This window comes from Tarenaya hassleriana, unplaced genomic scaffold (assembly GCF_000463585.1).
Source record: "Tarenaya hassleriana unplaced genomic scaffold, ASM46358v1 Cleome52, whole genome shotgun sequence".
Taxonomy (NCBI): Eukaryota; Viridiplantae; Streptophyta; class Magnoliopsida; order Brassicales; family Cleomaceae; genus Tarenaya; species Tarenaya hassleriana.
This window is the reverse complement of record NW_010967884.1, coordinates 215,311-234,367: the sequence shown is the minus strand read 5'-3', so window position 1 is coordinate 234,367 and position 19,057 is coordinate 215,311. Positions and strand designations below refer to the sequence as shown.

The 19,057-nt window shown below is 36.3% G+C and overlaps 4 protein-coding genes across 6 annotated transcripts; 2 read left to right on the top strand and 2 right to left on the bottom strand.

The window, feature by feature from the left end:
• Positions 1 to 418: 418 nt before the first annotated feature.
• On the top strand, positions 419 to 3,218 carry LOC104827602 (1-aminocyclopropane-1-carboxylate synthase-like protein 1). Its single transcript, XM_010560798.1, has 4 exons — positions 419 to 664; positions 1,243 to 1,374; positions 1,660 to 1,820; positions 2,036 to 3,218. Exons 1-4 carry the CDS (start codon positions 464 to 466, stop codon positions 3,003 to 3,005), a joined length of 1,464 nt encoding a protein of 487 aa, XP_010559100.1. The 5' UTR covers positions 419 to 463; the 3' UTR covers positions 3,006 to 3,218.
• A 2,673-nt stretch (positions 3,219 to 5,891) lies between these two features.
• On the top strand, positions 5,892 to 7,751 carry LOC104827601 (ubiquitin-conjugating enzyme E2 6). Of its 3 annotated transcripts, XM_010560795.2 has the most exons (7): positions 5,892 to 6,193; positions 6,287 to 6,370; positions 6,504 to 6,583; positions 6,871 to 6,985; positions 7,070 to 7,122; positions 7,197 to 7,325; positions 7,407 to 7,751. In XM_010560795.2, the coding sequence occupies exons 2-7, from the start codon at positions 6,327 to 6,329 to the stop codon at positions 7,535 to 7,537; spliced, it is 552 nt and encodes a 183-aa protein (XP_010559097.1). In that variant the 5' UTR covers positions 5,892 to 6,193; positions 6,287 to 6,326; the 3' UTR covers positions 7,538 to 7,751. The 3 variants fall into 3 exon arrangements, with proteins under 3 accessions (XP_010559097.1, XP_019059768.1, XP_010559098.1); XM_019204223.1 differs by lacking the exon at positions 5,892 to 6,193 and having other exon boundaries at positions 6,200 to 6,370; XM_010560796.1 differs by lacking the exon at positions 5,892 to 6,193 and having other exon boundaries at positions 6,200 to 6,374.
• A 125-nt stretch (positions 7,752 to 7,876) lies between these two features.
• LOC104827600 (ATP-dependent helicase BRM-like) lies at positions 7,877 to 9,344 on the bottom strand. The gene is made up of 3 exons (XM_010560794.1): positions 9,164 to 9,344; positions 8,736 to 8,984; positions 7,877 to 8,642 (listed from the first exon to the last, which is right to left on the bottom strand). The coding sequence occupies exons 1-3, from the start codon at positions 9,323 to 9,325 to the stop codon at positions 8,496 to 8,498; spliced, it is 558 nt and encodes a 185-aa protein (XP_010559096.1). The 5' UTR covers positions 9,326 to 9,344; the 3' UTR covers positions 7,877 to 8,495.
• Positions 9,345 to 11,416: 2,072 nt separating this feature from the next.
• On the bottom strand, positions 11,417 to 16,090 carry LOC104827598 (SPX and EXS domain-containing protein 1-like). Its single transcript, XM_010560793.1, has 15 exons — positions 15,919 to 16,090; positions 15,738 to 15,822; positions 15,114 to 15,241; positions 14,732 to 14,844; positions 14,578 to 14,616; positions 14,374 to 14,466; positions 14,165 to 14,281; positions 13,887 to 13,982; positions 13,640 to 13,753; positions 13,496 to 13,549; positions 13,278 to 13,325; positions 12,591 to 12,741; positions 12,136 to 12,301; positions 11,971 to 12,040; positions 11,417 to 11,891 (listed from the first exon to the last, which is right to left on the bottom strand). Exons 3-15 carry the CDS (start codon positions 15,193 to 15,195, stop codon positions 11,634 to 11,636), a joined length of 1,401 nt encoding a protein of 466 aa, XP_010559095.1. The 5' UTR covers positions 15,196 to 15,241; positions 15,738 to 15,822; positions 15,919 to 16,090; the 3' UTR covers positions 11,417 to 11,633.
• Positions 16,091 to 19,057: the final 2,967 nt, after the last annotated feature.

Genomic DNA, 19,057 nt, shown 5'->3' with positions numbered 1-19,057 from the left:
ATTAGTTGTTTCACACACACAAAAAAAATACAAAAAGGTTTTAGAAATTGAATCTTCTATTATGGGATATGGTGATGTATGTGAAAGGCCTTCTGCAAACTATACCGGACTGAGAAAAAAAAATAGTTGAATTTGGACGGTGGAGGAGTGTGTATACATATATATACATGTCATAATTCTACAGAACAACCCAAAAATTCGTATTACTTTTTAGGGACAAATCCAAAATAAAATCATACACTCTACTACTTACTAAAATTAAACCCTACATTTAAAATCCCCAATTATACAAATTAATTTATAAAAAAAAAAACCTTTTCCCTGGTTTGCATTTGAGTTTGCCCCCCCCCCCCCCCTGGCTTGTCATTATAAAGACTCCTCGACCTCCCCACGTTTCTTGTCACCCGAGCAACTTCGACAAATACCTTCCGACACTTGAGCATTTCTTCCATCTTTTTTTTTTATGCGAAAAAAGATGGCGGCAATCTCTTCCGACAGGAACATGCAGCCGAAGAAGGAGAATCTTCTGTCGAGAATCGCCGCCGGCGAGCAACACGGCGAGGATTCGCCGTACTTCGACGGTTGGAAAGTGTACGACAATGACCCTTTTCACCCTACTCGCAATCCCCGCGGCGTCATCCAGATGGGCCTCGCCGAAAATCAAGTTCGTCGCTCTTTTCTTTATTTATATATACACACACATATATCCGTTTTAGAGGACGTACCATTGTGGAGCAATGGCGCAGGGCCTTCAATTATTATTAACATTTTGATAAAACAAAAAAAAAAACAAGTTAGAAATTAAATAATAATAAGATTAAATTTGATTAAATTATAGTGGATATTTAATATTTTAATAAATTACAATTTTTAAAATTATCGAAAGAAAATAAAAATAGAATTTGATGATAAATATAAATAACTTTTAATTCCTGTTTTTTAGTCAATATATATATATATTAAAAAATTAGAGAGTATTTTAATCAAATATTGTATAGAAATAGAGTTAAGTCTAATAATTGATATGTTTTATTTTTCTTGCAATTTTTTGCTTATTTTTGTTTTAATTTGTTCATATAATTTGAAATTATATATATATATATATATATATATATATATAATTGAACATGACCTCTCAAAACGGCTAATATACATATATATGCTAATCATTTGTAAATTAAGATAATCATTATACTGATTATATATTTTTATTGACATGATTGTGATGTGGTTTTAATTCAGCTTTGTTCTGATCTGATCAAAGAGTGGATCAAAGTTAACCCCCAGGCCTCCATCTTCACGCCCGACGGCATCAACGCCTTCTCCGACGTCGCTGTTTTTCAAGACTATCACGGCCTAACAGGATTTCGACAGGTACTAGCTACACTATATATTATACGAAGAGAAAAGCTCTAAAAATGTTTCTATAATGAGCTCTTTATTAAGTAAATAGGATGATGCAATCCATCGAATGACAGAGTTTTACTTCACATAATTTACGAATTAGTTTCAGTATATATCACGTGACGCATATACACGTGTACATATACATCTATATATATATATATATATATATATATATATCGGTGGCGTACGTCCCTACATGTTTTAGATACTTAGTATATTCTGATATATATATATTTTCTTTTGTTGTTGAAGGGGATAGCGAGGTTTATGGGGAAAGCGAGAGGAGGGAGAGTTAGGTTCGAGCCGGACAGGGTGGTTATGAGCGGCGGAGCCACCGGCGCCAACGAGACTCTTATGTTCTGTCTCGCCGACCCCGGCGACGCCTTTCTCGTTCCGACACCGTACTACGCCGCGTACGTGTTCGCTCATTTTCTTCTCTATTTTTTTTTTGTTTTTATTTTCTTTGCCAATAACACATAAACTGATTCGTATACCTCTCGCATTTGACATCTTGTTTTCTGCCAACTTAGTTCATGTCAATGCTTGTTCCGGTAATATGATTGAATCAATGCTCAGACACGGAACCATTTGGAAATGAGTTAACGTGGATGTATATATCAATGCACAGATTCGACAGAGACCTGAGGTGGAGAACCGGACTGAGAATAATCCCAGTGGAGTGTAACAGCTCAAACAATTTCCAGATAACGAGACAAGCCCTCGAATCATCGTACCTCAAAGCTCAAGAATCCGACATAAAGATCAAAGGCCTCATCCTCGCAAACCCATCAAACCCTCTCGGAACATCTCTCGATCGAGTCACTCTCGAAACCCTAATCAGCTTCATCAGCGACAAACAAATCCACCTCGTCTGCGACGAAATATACGCGGCAACTGTCTTCCACGGTCCGAGATTCACCAGCGTCGCCGAAATCATCCAGGAAATGGATCACGTCAACCGAGATTTCATCCACATTGTCTACAGCCTCTCCAAGGACATGGGTCTTCCCGGTTTCAGGGTCGGAATCATTTACTCCTTTAACGACGCTGTCGTGTCCTGCGCGAGGAAGATGTCGAGTTTCGGCCTGGTTTCTTCCCACACGCAGAGTTTTCTTGCGGCTATGCTTTCTGATGAGAGATTCGTAGATGATTTCCTCGCGCGGAGCTCGAAGAGATTGGCCAGGAGACACGGGATCTTCACCAGGGGCCTAGAGCAGACGGGGATTTCCTGCCTGAAAAGCAATGCGGGTTTGTTCGTGTGGATGGATCTCAGACCCATGCTCAAAGACCAGAGCTTTGAGTCAGAAATGGATCTATGGCGTGTGATCATCAACAAGGTCAAGATCAACGTCTCGCCCGGTTCGTCGTTCCACTGCTCCGAACCGGGGTGGTTCAGGGCCTGCTTCGCCAACATGGACGAGGAGACGCTCGAAGTTGGGCTTCGTAGAATCCAAGAATTCGTGGTCGGAAACTCTAAGAGCAAGACACGTGGTGGTTGGCAGAAGAATCTTCGGCTGAGTTTTTCTTCGAGGATGTACGATGAACACGCCATGTCCCCTCGCTTGATGTCCCCTCATTCTCCCTTGCTCCGGGCTTAATCTTGTTTAATTAACACTATACAATCATTTTGGGCTTATTACCCGAATGCTTATGGTTAATTAATTAGGCCACCTTTAATTGTTTGTCAAGGTTATTACTTATTAGTTTCCCCTGCCTGTATAATCTCTGTTTGATTATACTGTATAATGTATGCCTAAAAATTGGTGTCATGTCACAAACGTTGTCTAGATTTTATCTTATTACAGAAGTAATTCTTCCAAAATTCACGAAATACTCGTTCATAAATATATGAACATTAAAAAAATTAATTCGACGGATTAATTTAATCTCTCCGAGAATATAAGATTATTGCATCGTAACTAACCGCCATACAGTTTTTGGCTGTTATTTATATTGTATTAATTCTCGAACATATGATAAAATAGATCAGGAAGAACCATATATTGCCACGTGTACGGTGGGCGTATCTTTTCTTGTTATTAATTCTTTTTCTTTATAAAAAAATTCCATAAAAATTTTCGAATTTGTCAAATGTGAGATAAAAATTTGTTATGTAGATATATATATATATATATATATATATATATATTTAAATTTTAAGTTATTTTAAAATTAATATTTACAAAGAAACGACGTTAAATTATTGTTTTCTAACTTCTACATGACATTATTATTATTATTATTATTATTATTTTTATAAAAGGTTGGATATATTTATCTATATAAAAAAATTGATAATATGTGTTCACACATGACCGAGGCAGGAAAAACAAAAGACAGCAAGATATATACACCAGCTATGGGAATCAGTACAAGCCAAGACGAGTAAAGTCTTGGGAATCTATTTCGGAACGCCCTGTCAATTAGTGTCCTTTACTTCAAAGAAAAGAGGATTTCTTGACTCAAGACCTTGATTGCAGTACAGGCATCTGGGATCCCAAAACCACCCTTGTGCCACAAAACTTCTTTTTTTTTTCCGGATGTTTTTTTTTTGGGTGACCGGGTTTCCTGAGCCGAGGCCCAGACTAATCTCGGGGTCGGGAGCCAGCCATGTGATTTGAATTATGCGCTCCCTCTCCGGTCTGGGTTTCGAACTCGGGGCGGGACAGACGCATTTTTTTTCCGGATGTTTCCATAGATCCTTGGCAATAAGCCTACTTCTTTCCTTGCCAGTAAAAGACCATATATATGCGTTCATCATCCCTATTTGAGAATGTTACCGTGTGGTAAGACTCTATCCGTTCTAGCTCGGGGTAGTCTTCATCTTCCATCCTGTCATACTTCAGCGACAGTTGCCCGTCTATGCATGCCGATTTGAGAAGGCTCCGTTTGACCAATGAAATCTAGTAAGTGCCAAATGGTATCCAATTGTCATACCAAAAATGTGTTGATTTGCCACCACCAATCTTTGTGCGGAGGTAACTGAATGCTCGTCTTCGAAGTTTAAGTAACCTTCTAAAAGCCCAATGAGTGACGCGGTTGTGTCTTTACGAACCAAGAACCCCCTCCGCCGTAGGTATTTATTTTTTTAACCCAAGCTACCTATAATGACTCGGACGTGGTTGTGATCTTGGTGTCTATGCGATAATATCGAAAAGAGTTTTCCAATGATGTAGAGAATGCATGTTTTGAACCTGTAGGGTGAAAGTTATTGAACTTGCAAGATTTGACTTTTCTGGGCTTCACAATTTTTTCCAGAACAACTCTAAATATTATCGTTAATCTATATTTTACACCCCTTTTACTCTTTTTTTTCCATCTTTTTTGCTCTTTTTTATGCATAAATACACATTTAGACACTAAATAACACAAACAACTAATATCAAAGCCATAACCATCCTAAAATACCTATAAACTTATAAAACCAAGTAAAATACACTAGATATCTTATATCAAAATATCATTAAAATATATGTCATCAATATGTACATATATTAGAAGAGAAGATAAACAAGTAGTATTATAAAGATGAATATTCTTACTTTTATATATTTTATCGAAAGAGCGTTTGTGTTGATAACTTTAAAATCGGAGAAATATCAATGGCCCAAAAAATCAGATCGTTAATAAAAAATATAAATTGATTATGTCACTTTTGGTAAGAAAGGGGATAAGATTCTCGAAAAAAGGTGTGTTTTAAGAGGATGAGAAACACAATTTTTCTTATTATTTTTTTTAAAGTGTACAATGTGAATAATACAAATAACTTATTGAAAATCTGAATTATTGTTCATATAGTGTTCACGTATATATCGATATAAATAATAAATCAGTGTCCAAATGGCGAGTTAGTTGAATAATCCATGATTCTCCAAGAGATTATGGGTTCAATTCTGCTCACCTGCGAGCTTGTCACTCTTTGGATGGTTTACTTGTTCCACGTGATTTACAAGTTATTACAGGGAGTCATGAGAGTTTATCACCGCGTCCGAAAGATTGTGGTTGAGTTTACGCCGATACCCAAAAAAAAATGTCAGTATCAACAGTAATAGGATACTCTACCATAAATATATTTTATTTATTTATTTTATATATATATATAACTAAAGTATTCTCATGTTTTGGTTCTTCTGTAATAAAAACATAAGGACAAGAACGCCGCTGAATTGCCCCATACGTCTTTAACAACACTATTAAATATTAAAGATAATGACTTATGGATTACGCTTTGGTTATAGAATATTAAGGGAAGATGGATACTACTTATTAAGCTATACAATTTAACTATATAATCATTGAATTATGATATTCTCTATCAATAATTTAAGAGAAAAAAAATCAGTTTTTTTTTTGGACCGCGTGGCGTGGCACGACAAAGTTGCGTGATTGAATACTGAATTCCAATAACCGTTCTTTACTAGATGCAGCAATAATGGATAAGGGCAGTGACGTGGACCCATTTATAATTCCATTTAGGTGTAATGAAAAAAATGGGGAATTAAATGGCACATTTGCTGTGGTGCCATGATCTCCTCTGTAATTGATTTGATTATTCATATTCACGGGGCTTGGAGTGAGATAAAAATAAATAAATAAAAAGTTTGGATTTTTTACGAAGTGGTCATAATCCAATTGATTAATGGCTGAATTCAAGATTACTATGTTTGAATATTTCAATGGGGAAATCCCGAGAAATAGAACAGCGGCAAATAAAGCTTTCTATGTTTATAAACTAATTACAAAGAAGTCCCTTAGAGAAGGATTAAGGAATCTGCGAGAAATCGAGGTAGGCAAGGCATGCCCTTCTCTCTGATGTTTGCTTATTATGTTATTCCCTTTTTCATCTTAGAATCTCTCTCTCTCTCTCCCTGGGAAGAAGACGCTGAAGAAGACGAAGAAGAAGAGCAACAATAACAGCCATGTCTTCACCGAGCAAACGCAGGGAGATGGACCTGATGAAACTGTCTGTCAGTTCTCCTTGACGAATGTCTTTGATTTGCTTTTTTTTTTTTTTTTCTGGAAATTTCATCATCTGGGTATGCTTCTTTATCAGTTTTTATTTTGTGGGCTTGCTGAAATTTTTGTGATTGAAATAGGATGATGAGTGATTACAAGGTGGAGATGATCAACGACGAGATGCGAGCATTTTACGTTCGATTCCATGGACCCACTGACAGTAATTATCCACAAGTTCCCTTCTTTCATCGTCTTTTCTCTTTTCCTCTCTTTAAGCCTACAAGCTGCTCGTAGAAATGTATGGACGGCTGAGTTTTGTGTTTGTTATCATAGATCTTACTGCTGCTTTACAGTGTTATATCAATCATCGGATTGAGGATAGAAAGTCAAATCCAGTCTCTTTCAGTGGAACCAAATGATATGAACCTGTGATGGATTAATCTCCCGACATATATATGATTCGAAATTCCATCATCTGCTTATGCATCGAATGGTTGACTGTGACAGGTCTTTATCAGGGAGGTGTCTGGAGGATAAGAGTTGAATTACCAGATTCTTATCCATACAAATCTCCATCTGTAGGATTCGTCAACAAGATTTACCACCCAAATGTGGATGAGAGGTGAGTGAATTCTTTACTTGATGTGAAATTGGGTTTCAGAGTGTTCATGAGCTCTGACGTGGGGCTGTATATGTTTGTGTGCAGTTCCGGTTCAGTATGTCTGGATGTGATAAATCAGACATGGAGCCCCATGTTCGGTAATAAAGAATAGAATATTTTCCTTCTTTCCATTGCCTCTCATCCCCCATTCTTCCCTAATACTATTGGACAGACCTTGTGAATGTGTTCGAGGTGTTCCTTCCACAACTTCTTCTGTATCCAAACCCATCAGACCCATTCAACGGAGAGGCTGCATCACTGATGATGCGAGACCGTGCCGCCTACGAACAGAAAGTGAAAGGTGATATTACCCTTGCCCTTATCTTTCGGCGATAATGCTAACCCATTAACTCTCCTGACCGGTTCTGGTTCGACCATGAAGAATACTGTAAGAGATATGCCAAACCAGTAGACATTGGAGCTGCATCCGAGGAAAACTCAAGTGATGACGAGATGAGTGAAGATGGGTCCGACTCTGATGACGATGAAATGGTCGGCCAAGCCGATCCTTGACACTTTGATTCATCCTCCAATGCATTGACCTGACTCTACTATGAAAGCTTCTTCTGCATTTGTTATTTCAATTGTTCATATCCCAATAATAGTACATAAGAAAAAATGGAGAGGCTACTCTCCTCTCCTCCGCTATGTAAATAATTTCAAACCCCATTCACGAGGAAGACCACAACTTCCTCCAACTGTAAATAAACGTTACATTGCCTTTTTATTTCTCATCTGATTCCTTTCCTCTGTGAACGGAACTGAAATGTCTCAAACACAGATCTCAGATGGAAAGTGTAACACTTCTTTTGTCGGTAGGAAAGAACTACTACTACTCTTCCCACGTCTGTCATATGAGAACCTGTAATGTCCGTATTTATCAGCAAAGGGGCAACGAACCAGCGTGCAAAAGGAGTGATCCGTGACAGGGCCTACACTACTATTCTTGAGTACTATGGTCATCATCCCTTTGCGTATATGCGCAATCCAGCCATCTATGCACAGAGAGGAGGCAAATCTCTCAAGTGCATAAACGAAAAAAAAAACAGCTCTATAGATGGCTGGGCCTCCTTTTACCAGCATCTGTTCTCAACCTCCTCACCGGGTTTGCCCATCCAACTGTCTCACCACCTCCGGCTCCCCACTGTTGTTTGGATGAGTCCCTTGGTTTGACCAGCGTTGCTGTTCTGTGAGCAGCCGTGCTTGACCCACCTGGCCTAGTCCTCATCACAAACTTTTCCCTGTCTTTCTGCTTCTTTTTGCAGATAACCAATTCACCAGGGTGAGCTAACAATGAAGAGTCATCTGGTTGTTGGCTTGTAGTACCAGTACTAGGCCTTGTTTCTTTCTGTGGTATATGCACTCTGATCCTTGCGTTCTCCCTTTGTTGAGGCCTTTGAGGGGAGGAGCTTGGCTCGGGTTCCACCTCATTTATCAGCTTTTGCCTCTTCCCTTGACTGCTGCTACCTGATTATCTCGTGGATGGCGCAGAACCCAAAGAGGGTATTGGGCCGGAGGAGGAGAGTGCGTTTCTTGTTTCCCTGAAGTCTGTATGTGGAAACGCAATCTTAAGTAAACCAAAGAAGAGATTATGTACCTTCCTTGCTTCATACCTCACCTGCGAAATTTCGTTTTAGCTCGAGTTTAGGATCCATCAAACTTGGAAGTGAAACTATACATTGTTAAGACAGAAACTAAAGGGAAATCATACCTCGTGCGAGAACCCGAAGAATTGCATTGCACCTTTGAGCATAAACTGAACATCAGACGCGAGTTCCATAACTCCCGTGTACTCGAGTCTTTTTACCCGTTGATCGATTTCTCGTAAATCCAAAAGATTGTTCACTCCTCCACCCGCATAACCATTCTGAATTCTCTTCCACAGATTTGTCAGCATAGGGACAATCTGCTGGCCTTCTTTATCAATTCTCCTCTGGAGCTTGATAACAACTTTTTTGCACTGCAAAAATGGAAAAGGATGGTTAATCAGACATAAACAGCATAACAACTAAGTCGGCATAAGAATAAAACACAACAGGTACAGCCTTATATGGCAATTTATCCATAAAACACGACAAGGAGACAAGAAAATGCAACAAATTAAGACATTCAAAGATCTCCAGAAGCAAATGTACATACCCTTCTTTGGGTGATCTCGGACATTCTTGCCACCAACGTTTGAAGAGCCAATAGTACTTGCAGATTTCCCATCCCATGTTTCTTTTGCAGTTTCAGCGTTATCCTCAGCAGAAAGCTGAGTGGAACTTGGCCTTTCGGGTTTTGGTGATGAGCCAGAGCCATGCAGTTTGGACGTATTAGCTATCCTCCTCCCCGTCAAACTCCTAAGGATGAATCGCTACTTATAAAAAATTGGCAAATAAAGAGTTAGACAGCAAAAATAGATTTTTCACCACTGACGTGACAATAATTTCATTATAATCACATGACATATTATCAATCATCTCATATTTAATAAATATTAATTAATAATAATAATAAAATATTCAACCATTTGTTACTTTTATTATTTAATATTATTAAATAATAGATAATTGATGATGTGTCATGTGAATATGATAAAATTATTGCCATGTTTGAAAAATCAAATTTTGCGTATAGGACTTTATTGTCATTTTTTTTTAAAAGTGTAGATATTTTATTATTAGATATAATAAGTATAGAGTTTAATAGGATCAATAAAAATAAATGGTTAAAATTACGATGATAGAAAAATACAAGGTATTTAATGGAATTATCCTTAAATGAAGTTAGAGTTTTAATTCGTATAGAGATATGTGATTATAATTTGAAACTAATTTATGAGATAGAACATGTATTGTGTTGAGAGGCTAACATTTGTTTATGAATTGTGATAGCGTCTATCCATGTATCCGGAATTTTGAATCGAGAGGTTAATATAATAAAATTTGGATAGTAAGATTAGACTCAAGAGGGTTTACCTCTGTTATAGAATCTTAAATTCCCCGAATTGAATTTATAACTCACAGAATCTGAATCTTTAGAGAAATCCATGTAAAACAATCCCTAAACCTATAGTGTTTGCCATTGATAGTTTATTCCTTTGATTGTTTCTTGCTTTCTACATATTTGTCACGTTCTCATCATCCATATTTTTCCTTATATCGAGTTTCGAATAGAAGTTTGATTCAATTGTTTGCTTGTCCATGTGTTCGACCTTATTTGTTACACATTATATATATACTTGCGTTTATTGTTGAGTCTAGAATAATTATTACTTAACTCCATTTTCTACACCTAGATTTTCGATATCAATACTCTTACTCTGATAGTAAACGTCTTTGTATACAATTCCTACGATCTTTATTTTAGGGTGACTTTTTAAGCGTCATCCAACGATCATCTTGTTTGAATCTTTAGAAGTTAGTATTAAAGAAAAGTTTAAAAATAAACGATACATATCCTTTATGCATTGGTCGTCGTGATATATTGTCGATTATTTGGAATTAGCAACCTAATGAAGATTGTTGAAAATAGATTGGAAATTCAATGAAGTTAAGTTAAGTTCAATTAATTGACAAAAAATTTTAATCGAATGAAACTTCTTTTCTTTATGTAAAAAAGAAACTAAATGTTTAATTAACATCCAATATAAATAATTTGTTTAATTAAATGAAGTAACGTAAAATTATGCATATATATAAAGCTATCATTTGGTGATTTTATATCATTAAGAGTTCAATCATTTATCTATTTCAAATAAGAGTTTTTTTTTCTAAGTTTTGTTTATCGAAAAAAAAAACATAATTCTTGTTGTATTTCTAGAATATTTTGCCTTTTACTCGAAACAATTTTGTTTGGGATAAATATACTATTTGGAAAACGTCTATTATGTATGTGTCACGAGAGTTTTTCCATCTTTACCGTGTGTTTTTCGTGATCATATTCCATAACGGTCGTAATTCGTTGTTGTGGTCACAATCTCACCTCATGGTCATAGTCGTCACATTTTCTTCGGTGGTCTTACCCCGCCATCCCAACAGTAAGCTCATTCTGCAACTTAAATGATAATTTTTTTTTTGTATTTTTGCATTAGAAGCAACTAATTTTGCCTAATAAATGAATCTATCCATTGTTACCAAGTTGAACAACACAACCGTTTTATAAAATTGAAAGAATTTGAACCTAACAAAACAAATAATTGGTTTTTCTTTTAAAAATTATTACTTTTATTATGTATCAACAAAAACTGAAATTGAATACGAACAAAAATAAAATCGAGTCGAATTCAATTTAAAAACCAGATATTTATAGTTTTTATATTACTACAATAAAAAGAATCCAAATATAACCGAACTAAAACCAATTCAAAAACCCAAATTAACCACCACTATCTAGCGCAAAAGTTCAAGATAGTAAGAATATCACCTTTTACCCACTTTTTCCCTTTTTTGCTTCTATGCATTCACTCACAGAATCTCAATTGTTTAAAAAAAAAAAACTTTTTCCCTGATGCGAAGTTCCAGATCCCAGAGTTCAGATATAAATTGAATTATTCTGATTCAAGAGAGGGAAAAAAAAGTAGAGAGGAGTTTGGGGAGCCAAAAAAGGAAAGCTAAGACATGGTAGACTATACATGAAGGTTGGCAGCAGAAGAGAGCAACTTCTCTTGTTCAAGAGAGATATCACCCAATTGATGTTGGAGGCTAGATTTAGTGATCTTGTTCCACTCGTTCTCCACTCTAAAAAATACCCACTGAAACCTCCTCAGTATCTCCAACGCTGATACTGTGAACACCGTTATGTAGTTATGCCTTAGATGCGCTGATAGCTTGTATGTCCACGTACATCTCAATACCAGATTGCTTCCTATTACCCAAAAATACACCTGCAAAAATAATAACAATAATTTACCCACGTGCGTTGATCCCGTCTCTGCCTGACTTGACTGATCTCGAAAGGCTTACCCATTGGCGGCCGTATAACAGATTTGATAAGTAACTTGGTCGGCTGAACTTGAATATCTTAGTGAAACCGCTGTGAAAAACAGACAAGAAGCAGAGGACCAGACATGTTACGGAAGCAACTGGACAAAAATGTCTGGTGGATTAGAACTGGTTACAAGTGCATACCTCAAGTCCCAATCTCGGGTTACATCCCAGTAGAAAGAGTAGAGCGAGTTGACGACACTCGAGAAAAGCCAAAGGGGTCGGTAAAATGAGGTCCAACTCTCTGGCAGGACGTGATATTTGAGGGCGGAAAGGAAAATCACTGGCACTGCTGTTGAATACTTGAGAGCTGAAATCCGCAATGAGTTAGCTGTTATAACACTAGAAGTGGAAACCATGGAGACAGAGACATGAGCTGTCACTAATGAAAGTCTTATGATTGAACATCTAGTAGGGCAGATGATTAAAACCAAAATATAACATGACATTTCAACATCTAGGGTAAAGAGCGGAGAGGCTAACATTTGTTTATGAATTGTGATAGCGTCTATCCATGTATCCGGAATTTTGAATCGAGAGGTTAATATAATAAAATTTGGATAGTAAGATTAGACTCAAGAGGGTTGAGCGGTTTTTACCATTCAGAAGAGCTGATTTTTCCTTTGTATCCTTGTATTGCCGGACACATTGCATAAGACGACAGATGTACGGGAAAACAAGAACCAATGGAATTGCGATTTGATGACTGCCACAGACAGAATCAGCTTCAAACCAAGCTATTGTTGCAACCTGGAAGTTAACGGCCACCCTTTAGACTGGTTTCTTATGGGGAATTTCACAACAGACAACAAGATCTGAAGCTAACCCAGGTTAGACAGGCAACCAAGGTTCACGCAGGTAAATTATAAAAGTATAGTGATGGATTGGCTAATAGAAATTCTGGGTTTCTTTGCTCGACGGCCATTAGTAGCTACATCTTGATCAAATCATCCCAGATCAATAGTAAATATAGAACCAACAAGATCTCCTTATCCTGACATAAAAGGGGCCCTTTTTACTTGTATAACACGTGATAATGATAAAGATAACAGATACTCAACAAATTTGCATCTAATTGAGCCCCTCATATTCATCTGATGTGTTACTTTGAGGAGTTTATAGGGACAAAAACACCTCTAAGACAAAGGTCACCACATAAGCTAGGTCGATGGATAAGTAAGGTCCAATAAATGGGATCCTTCCAAATATGTATCACAGAGTCAGCACAAAGCCTTGCACTTCATCCAATAATATTTGTAAATGAGTTCATTGATCAAGGCAGTTACCTGTCTGTGTACCATCCGACATACGGATCGTTCTAAGTCGGACAAAACCTGCATAAGTTTACCAATACAAAACAATGAATGAGAATCAAATACTGGCAGCCTAGCAGCTGAAGGAATAAAAAGAAACACAAAAGATAAATACAAAAGCAACACTGTACAATTAATAGCAAGTCATAATGCTGTATTTGAATTATGAAGGAATACTAGAAAGTCCATACCTTTGCCATAGAAGTCAGAATATCTGCCAAAAAGAAGTCCGGAAATGTAATAGACTGTAAAACACATGTCTCACATCAGATATAACACAATATCCTTCGATACACGTTTTTAAATTTCTAACTGACTCGTACTTAAAAGCGTACCTGCAGTGGAACAGCTATACGCCATAATGTTCTCAGCAGAAAATATCGAGTCGACAAGTAAAAAATATCAAAGGGAAATATCAGAACCAAAGCAATAGCAAGGTACAGGAGCACCTGTAGCAGATAAAGAAGAAGCCTTAGACAAGTCTTAGACTTGTGTGCATACTGGTAGCAGAGTGAAGATGCAGAAGAAAACATTTGGTTAAATATTGATTTTTTACATAGCCTAATGTGGCAGATTCTATACCGGTTGTGAAGCAGCCAATGATACTTCTCCATGGGAATACAGATAAAGATACGCTGTCATGCTAGTTGGGACGATGATTGTCATCCACATTCCACACTGCAAGGAAAAATAGAACAAGATAGAATAAAAAACAAGATGTAGAAGATAGATAAGACATACAGGTCTGATAGATAACCTCAACAACCACCAATTGTGGCCAATATACGGCAGATCAAGACATGTTGAAAATTCGGAGGTATGGTATGGACAAACTTAATACAGAATTCAAACTTAAATACCTTCCATATCTCTCTATGACTAAGGTGGTTCTGGTCAAGGTCAAAGACTTTGGCATAATTAACACTTCCTTGAGAAAAAACCCACAAGTTTGCTCCCCAGAGCCAAACCACCATTGTCTGTTATATTCAAAGCCAGCTTGAAGTGAGTATCTACAATAATCAGCAGTCCAAAGAAGTCAAGACATAGATAAAGAAAAGTTTCGGCTCACCACTAGAAGAAGAGGGTTGTAGTAAAGAAACACCTCGTACAAGAATAAATCTCGCAAGTCCACACTCATTCTCATGACTGAATCCCATCCAATCTGTTAAACAGAGCAGATCAAATCAAACTTTGCCCATCAAGCAGCAACAAAATAACCAAGATCATCATATCCACATAAAAAACTTCAAGAATCTAAACCAACAGAACTGACCTTGCAACAACAGAGAGACCATAGGAGAAACAAAAGGACCTGAAAATTTAGTTCAAGGGGAAAATTTTGATCAAATTCGAGTACTTTTACAGAGCAGTTCTTAGAACAATGTTACGTACATATACTATCTAGAACACAATTATGGAATACAAACCTTAAACCTCCACAAGAATATAGGGGAAGGCGCCATCATTGTTCCAGGCCGGGGTGAGCTAGAACTCTTCAAGTCACCCATATCTGATATGCTACCTAGAACCTCGCTCACACCTTAATAAAACCCAATTACAAATTAAAAGACCGTAGGTGGATATGTCAAAAAGTAGAATCTGAAACATAGGTAATATAACTCATAACATGTTACATATGGAATAGACAGCCATATCATATCTCGATAAACAGAGAAAGTGAAAACTAATAAGGTTTTAAGGCACTTTTTCCGTTCAACATATCTGAATCCATGATTTAGACAGGTATGACCATGTAATTGATGAGTACTTGAAAAAGACTGACATCAGAAACCAATAAATTGATCTTACCTAGATCTGAGAAAACAGATTTGCTACCAGACTTTCGGAGATGAGGACTGTTAGAAGGGACGGTTGCTGGATTTTCAAACATTCTTTGAGTTTCATGATTATTGTGGGTATTTTGTTGTCGATATGCCCTGAAACAGTACAGCAACTCATCACCATAAAAACACCAGTGTGAAAATGAGTTCAAAACTTTGATGGCCCTCCTCCTCAGTTGATTCCAATGCATCTCAGCACTGAAGTCCCAGAAAAGAACAAGACATTATGGATCCATAATTGCTAGTTAGCTAGTTAGCTAAATCACGGAGAAGCACAAATGACTAGTTAGCTGGGTAACCTATAGGTATAAATCGATAACTGCGAACCTGCAGATCATACAGAGATGTAAAAGGAGAATAGGCAGTGTAAAACAGTAAGTTGAAATGAAAATTTCAAGCAAGCAGATTCGGGCATAAACATTGGAAACATAATCTCATACTGACCCATTCAGAACAAGAACAACAAATCCTATCTCTGTCCTGTATATTGTTGTAATTTAAGAATTGCCGACATCTAAGCCAATTTCCAATGTAGTATGATCTCAGTTCTCGGGAATTATCTGACTAAAATCTAGAAATTGAAAGGCCTTACCATTTTCTAATGTAGCAAAGACTCGACCATGCTCGAAATAGCAAAGTCGGAGCGAAATGGTAACCGCGAACACTGCAAAACACACCTGAATTCCAGAAATTCGTTCCATCCGACAGAGATTCAGATCATCAACAACGGATCAAGTAGAGAAAACGGGAGTAATCCAAAAGAGAATGGTCACCTGGAGAAAGAGCCGATGAAGCTGGATATTCTTCTTCACGGATTCTATGGATCTGAAATGGATGGATGGAGAAGGAAAAAGGAGATCGGGAAACGCTCTCGTGACTTGTGAATTGCGAGGAGATTCGTGCAACTTACTCCTGCGTTTTCAAACAAAATAAAAACGCATGGTACAAGCTCTGGCGTTCTTCTTCTTCCCCCTCCGCGTTAAACGGCGTCGCATCAGCAGTAGCTAGAGCCTAGATTTATTAAAGCCTGATTTACTTTGTTCGTTTCGAAATATAATAAAAATAAGTGTACTCCAAATAACAATTATAAATTCAACGGGTTAACAAATGAAAAGTACTTACTATTACAATTAGCAACACATTGGATGTAGCTTGGTAATTCATAAACCAAATTGAAATATAAGAATAAAATAATTACAATTTTTTTAAAACCGAAAAATCAAATTCAAATTTTGTATAAAAGAAATTATAAATTTCTTTATAAAATAACATTTTTTATTATTAAAACTCGAATCTGAATCCGAATCGAATTGGATATCCTATTAGAGAATATTTAGAGAATATTTTCTGTTAGTATTTGTTACGTCATTATAACAAACTATTATATGTATTGGTGTTTATATGGGTGATTATAATGGTGTGAGTATATGTGATTGTCTATTAAAGAAGTAGAGTAAAAGGAATAAAATACATAAATATTTTTGGGTTAATCCCATAAAAATTACTGAACTTGTCTATGACTGGAAAATTAATTCCTAGACTTGCATGCTTCCATAAAAATTACTAAACTTGAAAAATATGTCAATGGAATACCTAAACTTGTTAAAAACTGTCACAATAAATTTTGACCAACGATTGATATACACGGCGTTAAATGTGCATGACATAGCAGAAAATGTGTATTGCCACATCACAGAAAATAATTTTAAAATTCGATTTATTGAACCGGAATTAAATCGGACCAGTTTCAATCGGTTTTATTAAAAATAATAAAGGAATAATGCACAATAATAACTCATCCACTATTCTCTATTTCTTCTTCCCTTTCTTCCCCACTGTTAATGCAGGACCTCCATTTCTCCTCTTCTTACTATGTTCTCTTCCTCCTCTTTACGCATATATGAAACCCGATTTTCTTTTGGGTAAATGATGGGATCATCTGTTTCATCTTCTTTGTTCTGGATTATGTCCTTTTTTTCTTTTATCCTCGTAGTTCGTTTTAATGTTTTCCGTCAGTTTGATCTTTCTGATTAACAATCCATCAGAATTTTCATATTTTTGTTATGATTTTTTCCTCTTTGAATTTGTTATGGTTTTCTAGATCTGGGGTTGATTTCAAAATTTTCCAGATTCACTGTTGTTCTAAAACTAATTAATGTCAACATTTTGTTTCTATGGGTTTCTCTCTATTTGGATTTTTTTTTGTTTTGTTTCTGTTGATGACTACACTCTATCCTGGATCTTCTTTTAAAGAGAATAAGAATTTGGATTATGAGCACCAGAGATCTAAAACCCTCGGAAAAGTTCTATTGTTTTGATTTCATACGTTGATCACTGTAAATTCAAATTTCCGAAGAGAATGCAGTCAAATTTCCGAAGAGAATAAAAAAATTCCTACAACTTGAAACATATAGATCTATGGAGTTGACTACTGGGTAATGTTTATAATCGCGATTGAGATAAAAAAAATGAAAAGAGAAGAAATTAAAAAAAAAACAATTGAACCGGATCAGTTTAATATCGGTCTAACCAATCGAACTTTAAAATTATTTTATCGACGTGGCAAAAATTATGATGTGGCAATACACATGTACTGCCATGTCATCCACATTTAACGCCGTGTAGTCAACAATTGGTCAAAATTTATTGTGACAGTTTTTAGCAAGTTTAGGTATTCCGTTGACATATTTTTCAAGTTTAGTAATTTTCATGGAAGCATGCAAGTCTAGGAATTAATTTTCCAGTCATAGACAAGTTCAGTAATTTTTATGGGATTAATCCAAATATTTTTGCTCTCATTTATCTCTTTTCCTCCATTTTGGTTTTATATTCTCTCTTTTACAGTTTTCTTTAAGTTCTTGAATATGGCTTTTGATGTAAATCTCATAAATTTAAAATGGTATTAGAGACCTTGATCTGCTTCTTCGCTGCATTTCTCTCTTCTATCATTTTCTTTTTATTGTGTTCTTCTTTCATGTTGGAAAAACCTATTTCTACGAGTGTTTATATTCTCTGAGCGAAATATTTGCCTACCAGGCGTTTGTCAAAATTCCTGTGAGAGTTCAGGATTTTGATTTTCACCGGGTTCTGGGTTTTTCAGCACTCTTTTCTCTTTTTTTGTCCATCACCTGATTGTAGGGTTTTGAGTATACGTCCCTAAATCTCTGTCTCACAGTTAGAGCTTTGATCTCTACTCAAGTTTCAGAAAAGGATCCGAAACGGTTCCTAGCATCAACCCATTTCATGGTCCACCATGGATTCTACCATGGTGTTCTTCATCGTTGTCTCTCTACTCTAACCGTCTATGTCTCTTGCATGCCTCTCTCAGTAGATCATCTTTTTTCTTCTTCTTCGTCATAATCTCTTTTCGTCTATGGTTCATGACTCATTTAGTCGTAATATCCGATACTGAGTTTCATTACCAGTTAATCCGAATTTCTCGGAAGTACTTTTCCATTAGTTTATCCGATCGATATCCATCCGATCGGTTATTTTCCGGTCACAATGACTGCGTTCATTGAAGCTATTTGCTTCATTTTTGGAAAGTTCATACCGTGAAGGTGTGCTTGACATTTGGAGATTTGAAGATAGAAGATTGAAGTTTAATGATTTGAAGATCGTCAAATCTATTTTTTCTATATAGAAGTAATAGATTTGAGGAGGGCATATTAGAGAATATTTAGAGAATATTTTCTGTTAATATTTGTTACGTCATTATAACAAACTATTATATGTATTGGTGTTTATATTGGTGATTATAATGGTGTGAGTATATGTGATTGTCTATATAAGAAGTAGAGTAAAAGGAATAAAATACATAAATATTTTTGCTCCCATTTATCTCTTTTCCTCCATTTTGGTTTTATATTCTCTCTTTTACAGTTTTCTTTAAGTTCTTGAATATGGTTTTTG